Below are 7,500 nucleotides of genomic sequence, written 5' to 3'. Positions count from 1 at the left end.
GATTTAGTCACTACTAAACTAGAATGGGTTGCACCAAGCACACTAGTTAGCACGTAGACCTTAGTAACTACTAAATATTTATACATACCCCTAAGGTGGTGTAAGTTATAACTAACTTGTAGCTTACCGTCGTTACCTCAGCGGAGATAAAGTAGCCCGCCGAAGCAGGGGAAAACCAGCCTATGGAAGATAGCGATTCAGTTCCTGCATTTCTACATTTATTTAGTTTGTACAAAAAAAATACACAAGCCGTAGCTATGACAAATTAAATTGTTTATTAATACAATGTATAACATTTTGGCTTGTAGTTCCACGCTTATGGTACGTAAATGGAACGTAAATGACGAGTGACGGCCGCAACACAATATTTTAAATAACTAAGGTCTGTCTCAAGCTAGGTTAGCTGGGGTTAACAAGACGGAAGCGGTGGTATTTTCACTAAATTGGGAATCTACATGGTGAAATGCATTCTTAGACAAGGCTACGTCGTCATGATTACAAAGATGCCACTTGAAATGCATGAAATCCAAGTTTATTCGTGTCTTACACACACGTTCGGCTAGTATTTGACTGCCTGTAGCCCAATCACGAATGATCCCAGTATTGTAGCTTCAGACGGACAGGTTGGTTGTTATTGTGCTTGCTGCATGTTATTGCTCATATATATATTCATTTTAATCCTGTTCTTTTACCAACTGCAAAGACAACAATATAGTAAACTAGTTACTTGAGCTAGCTAAAGATATTGGCCCCCAAAATCATTTTACAACTTGTTTAATGCAATAACGTGCAATAACAACCAACTTGTCCGTCTGAAGCTACAATACTGGGACCATTCAATTATGTTACAATGTTTCTGTGGAACTCTGCATTGAAGGTATCTTAGCAACGTAATGTTGCTAGCGAAGTTTCCCACAGAAGTGGGAAAAAAAGTCAGATCAGATATATAAACGCCGGTTATTTTGATACACATTTTGGGAATATATATGCCTCCCTAACTGTAGTTCCTGTGCTTGTTTCCAGGGAGGAGGTTAACAAGGCGTACAGGAAGTTGGCTGTGCTGCTGCATCCTGATAAGTGCGTCGCCCCGGGCAGCGAGGACGCCTTCAAGGCCGTGGTGAACGCCCGCACGTCCCTGCTCAAGAACATCAAGTAGCTAACCTACCTACTAACCTACTAACCTACCAACCCTAACCAGAGACCGTCCCTGCTCAAGAACATCAAGTAACCTGACCCACCAGGAGACCAGACCAACACAGAGACGCACCTGGAAGACAAACCAACATCAACCACCTCTACAAACCACCCCCCTACTGTACACACCACCCCCCTACTCTAGAAACCACCCCCCTACCACCCCCCTACTCTACAAACCACCCCCCTACCACCCCCCTACTCTACAAACCACCCCCCTACCACCCCCCTACTCTACAAACCACCCCCCTACTCTACAAACCACCCCCCTACTCTACAAACCCCCCCTACTCTACAAACCACCCCCCTACCACCCCCCTACTCTACAAACCACCCCCCTACTCTACAAACCACCCCCCTACTCTACAAACCACCCCCCTACTCTACAAACCACCCCCCTACTCTACAAACCACCCCCCTACTCTACAAACCACCCCCCTACTCTACAAACCACCCCCCTACTCTACAAACCACCCCCCTACTCTACAAACCACCCCCCTACCACCCCCTACTCTACAAACCACCCCCCTACCACCCCCCTACTCTACAAACCCCCCCTACCACCCCCCTACTCTACAAACCACCCCCCTACCCTACAAACCACCCCCCTACTCTACAAACCACCCCCCTACCCTACAAACCACCCCCCTACTCTACAAACCACCCCCCTACTCTACAAACCACCCCCCTACCCTACAAACCACCCCCCTACTCTACAAACCACCCCCCTACTCTACAAACCACCCCCCTACTCTACAAACCACCCCCCTACTCTACAAACCACCCCCCTACCACCCCCTACTCTACAAACCACCCCCCTACTCTACAAACCCCCCCTTTACCACCCCCTACTCTACCAGTAGAACACCAGTAGAACACCAGTAGAACACCAGTAGAACACCAGTAGAACACCAGTATAACACCAGTATAACACCATTCTAACACCATTCTTCTAGTCCTCCCTGATGTGCCATGCAGGCTGGTGTTATAGACCTGCAGGCTGGTGTTATAGACCTGCAGGCTGGTGTTATAGACCTGCAGGCTGGTGTTAGAGAACTGGGTTCCTCATACTTGCTGTTCAAACATTTTTCCAAAATATGTCTTTCCTGAAGATGTCGGATGTGTGGTGCCATTGAAAAGTTTTAGATATTCTTGTCTGATTTAACGTTTCTATACTGTGTTTTGATGGTAATAACATGGTAATAACATACTCCAGTCAACGTGGTCGTTTTCAAACTGTTACGAATAAAAGCTCATAGTCACATGACAGCCCCAGAGCATGTGATTGGCTGATGCAGCAATGACTTCAGCAGTGCCAACTCTTAACAGTGGTGTTTACATGATGATGATGATGATGATGATGATGATGATGATGATGATGATGATGGTCAGTGGAACAGGGCATTAGACACACTGGACTTTACTGTTTCCATTGTTTACCTCTACTGGCATGTACAGGTACAGCTAAGACACAACAACAAGGTTGTTGTAGTGTATTAAAGTATAAAGTATTTAGCACTGTATTCAAATACTCAGAGATGTTTTAGCATGTATATTTATTAGTATATTTCCATACTTTATATTTTTATATCAGCACCTGAAGAGAGGGAAATATGAATGCAAATTATGAAATAATACGTACAGATGTTGTATTGTGTGTATTGTGTCTTCTTTTCAATGTATCAAACTATAGTTTATCCTTTCCTTCACATACTGTATGTTTGTGCATATTTATATAAATGGCCATATTTTGTATTTCATTTTGTATGGTGATATTTATTTGGCTGATATTTATTTGGCTGATATTTATTTTTTCCTGTGAAGCATGTTTTGAACAAGCTGTGGCACATTGAACAAAACAAAGTGAGAATTCGCTGTAAATTTGATGTCAGCTTGATTAGCTTTGGTACTTTAGCCTGTGTAGCCATGGCTAGCTTTGGTACTTTAGCCTGTGTAGCCATGGCTAGCTTTGAGCCTGTGTGTAGCCATGGCTAGCTTTGAGCCTGTGTGTAGCCATGGCTAGCTTTGAGCCTGTGTGTAGCCATGGCAGACTGAACACAGTCAATTCGGTTCATGCTTATGACACTATAACCTCAACCCAACACACTCGTTAGGGTGTGAAGCACCAATGACATCTGTAGTTGTTAAGTGACTTGCGTTTGTGTCTGAGTACCAAGTGCGCACACACGTGCACCTTTTGATGTGAGTGTACGTGTGTCATGAAAGGCGTTGTCCACAATGTTGACAATCACTTTCACAAGTATCTTGTCTGTGTGTGAAACTGTTGACTAGGAGAACATTTGCATGTACTATTTGTTTTGTTTTTGAATAATAAACTGAAAAAAAAACCTAATTGCAAGGATTTTACAGCATATTCAAAATTGTACAGAACAGAACAGGACAGGACAGGACAGGACAGGACAGGGCAGGGCAGGGCAGGGCAGGGCAGGGCAGGGCAGGGCAGGGCAGGGCAGGGCAGGGCAGGGCAGGGCAGGGCAGGGCAGGGCAGGGCAGGGCAGGGCAGGGCAGGGCAGGGCAGGGCAGGGCAGGGCAGGGCAGGGCAGGGCAGGGCAACCAAGTATTTGGACAGTTGGCTTGAGGGATATTTCTGATTAGTCAGGTTTGTTCTGTCGCTCGCTCGTGCAAACACACACACACACACACTGTGTGTCTATGCTGTGTGTGTGTGTGTGTCTATGCTGTCTGTGTGTGTGTGTGTGTGTGTCTGTGTGTGTGTGTGTGTCTGTGTGTCTGTGTGTGTGTCTGTGTGTGTGTCTATGCTGTGTGTGTGTGTGTTGTGTGTCTATGCTGTGTGTGTCTGTGTGTCTGTGTGTCTGTGTGTGTCTATGCTGTGTGTGTGTGTGTCTGTGTCTGTAAGTAAGTAAAGCTTTATTTATATAGCATCTTTCATACAAGAAATGCAGCTCCAAGTGCTTTACAACAGGAATAAGAACATAAAGTGAATATAAAAACATATATAAAAACATATACGTACATGCATAGAATGAATATAAAAGCAGGGGAAAACACTAAAAAGAAAAGGTAAAACATTCTTTGCGCTCTCTAGCGAAAGGTTCTCCACCTCGGAGAGACTGATTGTTTCCCATCTTCACACCAACTTAAATCATTTGCCTATGAAAATATTTACTACCACTTGCCTAATGGCAAGACTGGGCTTTATTTTATTTCCACACCAATTTAAATCCTTTGCCTATGAAAGTATTTACTACCACTTGCCGAATGGCAAGACTGGGCTTTATTTTATTTCCACACCAATTTAAGTCTTTCGTCTGTGAAAATATTTACTACCACTTGCCTAATGCCAAGACTGGGCTTTATTTTATTTCCACACCAACTTAAATCCTTTGCCTATGAAAATATTTACTACCACTTGCCTAATGGCAAGACTGGGCTTTATTTTATTTCCACACCAATTTAAGTCTTTCGCCTATGAAAATATTTACTACCACTTGCCTAATGGCAAGACCGGGCTTTATTTTATTTCCACACCAACTTAAATCCTTTGCTTTCAACTAGTCAGTCTGTGTACGTGACTATAAGAGCAGGGGAAAACAGTAAAAAGAAAAGGTAAAGAAAATACAATAAAAAATTATTTTAAAAAGGGCATTTAAAAAGAAAAAAGGGCAGTAAAAAGAAAAGGTAAAGAAAATACAATAAACATTTATTTAGAAAAGGGCATTTAAAGTGCAGTAGCTGGCAAATGAGCAGTAGGCAGGTGAAGATGAGCTAGTTGAAGGCTATATTGAAGAAGTGCGTTTTTAGCTTTCTTTTAAAAATATTTAGTGAGCTGGCTTCCCTGATCTCTAAAGGTAATGTGTTCCAAACAGGGGCGGCGCTAGGGGTGGCTACTTGGGCTCAAGCCCCGGATGTTTTCTGAAAAGCCCCGAATGTTTTACTTTTCACAAAAAAAAAAAAAAAAGAAACTCTCGTGAGTAACGTGCAGTACCGGAGTCCAACAGAGAGGCAGCAGCTGCGCGACATTAGCCTGCGTACTGCGTAGCCTGCCCTGCCCTGAAGAAGAAGTGATCTCAATCAGTGCCTGACTTGCAAAATTGTAAGGATGGATATCCCAAAGTTGTTTTCAACAAAACAAGCGCCAAGAACTGTTGCAGCAGCAGTTTCAGCAGCTGACAACAATGACATCACCAGCAGTGATGACATAGATGATGTTTCAGGTTTGTGAATCTTATTAGAAAGGTGACTGACTCACTGACACTACTTTTCCGGTTTGCTAATGCTAGCTGGCTATCATAACATAACGTTATGTTATAATGAAAATGAAACATAGCAAGGTACTGTTACGGTACATGGTAAGAAATCAAACAAAGGATAATACTTGTACAAATAAAGTGAATAACAGGCTGATAGTCTGCACTCTGGTTGACTGAGTAACAAGTGAAAAAGAATGATGTTAATGTTACAGCTAGTAAACATGGAGTTTTCGGCCCCAAAAAAAAGCAAATTATTCCGGCCCGCTACGCGCGCACATTATATTCTCCCTCTGGGCTAAGCCCCGGATCTCCTACAATCCTAAATCCGCCTCTGGTTCCAAAGCTTTGGGGCATAGTTGGCAAAGGCTGCGCTCCCGATCTTCTTCTGACTGTTGCTGGGAACCTCTAATAAACCTGCGATAGATGATCTTGGTGTTCTTGAGGGCACATAATTGGCAAGGGAATTAGCAATGTACTTTGGGCCTCGCCCATTAAGGGCTTTGTATAAAAGGAGGAGGACCTTAAAATCAACCCTACATGTTACTGGCAGCCAGTGCAGAGTAGCTAGGACCGGAGTAATGTGCTCTCTCCTCTTGGTTCTAGTTAGAAGTCGAGCTGCAGAGTTTTGAATGAGCTGAACTCTTGCAGTAGTTTTTTTAGGAAGGCCAGTAAAAAGTGTGTTACAGTAATCGAGCCGGCTTGAGACAAAGGCATGAATCAGTTTTTCAGCATCTTTTTGGTTTATAAGTGGTCTTACTTTAGCAATGTTTCTAAGGTGAAAGAATGATGTTTTCGTCACCTTGTTAATATGGGACTTGAAGCTTAGGTCTGAGTCGAAAATAACACCTAGACTTGTAACCTCAGGTTTAATCCATGATGTCAGTTTCCCCAGATTATTAAGCAGCATATCCCTCATTGCTTTAGGGCCGATCAGTAGGACTTCAGTTTTGTCCTTGTTTAGCTTCAGGAAGTTATTGCTCATCCATTTATTTATTGCTAGAAGGCAGTTCGTAATGGAGTCTATAGCTGAAGTATCATTTGGTTCAGCAGAAATGTACAGTTGCGTGTCATCGGCATAGCTGTGGAAACATACGTTGTGCTCTCTAATGATGTCCCCGAGTGGTAACATGTATAGTGAGAATAGTAGTGGACCAAGGCAGCTCCCTTGTGCGACTCCGAAGTCGCTGTCATATTTCTCAGACACATGATCTCCAAGCTTGACATAGAACTTTCTCCCTGTAATGTATGTTCTGAACCAATTTAACACGCTGCCAGAAAGACCAACTAACTCTTTAAGACGATTGATTAGGATATCATGGTCGATCGTATCGAACGCTGCACTTAGATCTAATAGGACGAGAATTGAGACCTTATTAGCATCAGAGTTTAGTCTGAGATCACTCACTATTTTAGTAAGAGCAGTTTCAGTGCTGTGATGTTCTAAAACCTGATTGAAATTCCTCCATGACATTATTTTCTTTGAGAAAGGAGTTTATTTGTAGTGACAGGTCCACAGAGGACGCCATCGCGACGACTCTCCACGCCACTCTATCCCACCTGGAGAGGGGAAACAGCTACGCGAGACTGCTCTTTGTGGACTTCAGCTCCGCCTTCAACACCATCCTTCCAGACAGGCTAGTGACCAAACTACTAGACCTGGGTCTATCACACTCTATATGTGCATGGATCAAGGACTTCCTGACCGACCGCCCCCAGAGGGTGCGGGTGGGCCCCCACACCTCCACAGCCCTCAGACTCAGCACTGGGTCCCCCCAGGGCTGCGTGCTAAGCCCCATTCTCTACAACCTCTACACCTACGACTTCACCCCCGTCCACCCCAGCAACTCCATCGTAAAGTTTGCAGACGACACCACCGTGGTGGGATGCATCTCGGGGGGGGACGAGGCGGCGTACAGGGATGAGGTAGAGCAACTGAGCAAGCTGTGCAAGGTTAACAACCTGCTGCTGAACAAGTCAAAGACCCAGGAAATCATCGTAGACTTCAGGAGGAATAAGTCCGAGATCCAGCCCCTGCTCATCGACGGAGAGAGTGTGGAGAGAGTCTCAACCCTCC

At 44.2% G+C, this 7,500-nt stretch overlaps 1 protein-coding gene across 1 annotated transcript in view; it reads left to right on the top strand.

The window, feature by feature from the left end:
* dnajc27 (DnaJ (Hsp40) homolog, subfamily C, member 27) overlaps positions 1-1,156 on the top strand; it is a gene marked incomplete at both ends in the record, with an annotated part of 6,140 nt that extends 4,984 nt beyond the window's left edge. The window contains one exon of the mRNA XM_080527859.1: positions 1,024-1,156. Coding sequence (XP_080383985.1) covers positions 1,024-1,156 — 133 coding nt within the window. The remainder of the gene's footprint in view (positions 1-1,023) is intronic.
* Positions 1,157-7,500: the final 6,344 nt, after the last annotated feature.

The sequence above is a fragment of the Nansenia antarctica genome (genome assembly GCF_963989245.1).
Source record: "Nansenia antarctica genome assembly, chromosome: 3".
Classification (NCBI taxonomy): domain Eukaryota; kingdom Metazoa; phylum Chordata; class Actinopteri; order Argentiniformes; family Microstomatidae; genus Nansenia; species Nansenia antarctica.
Note: the sequence above shows the minus strand (reverse complement) of the source record. Positions and strands in the feature narration are given on the sequence as shown.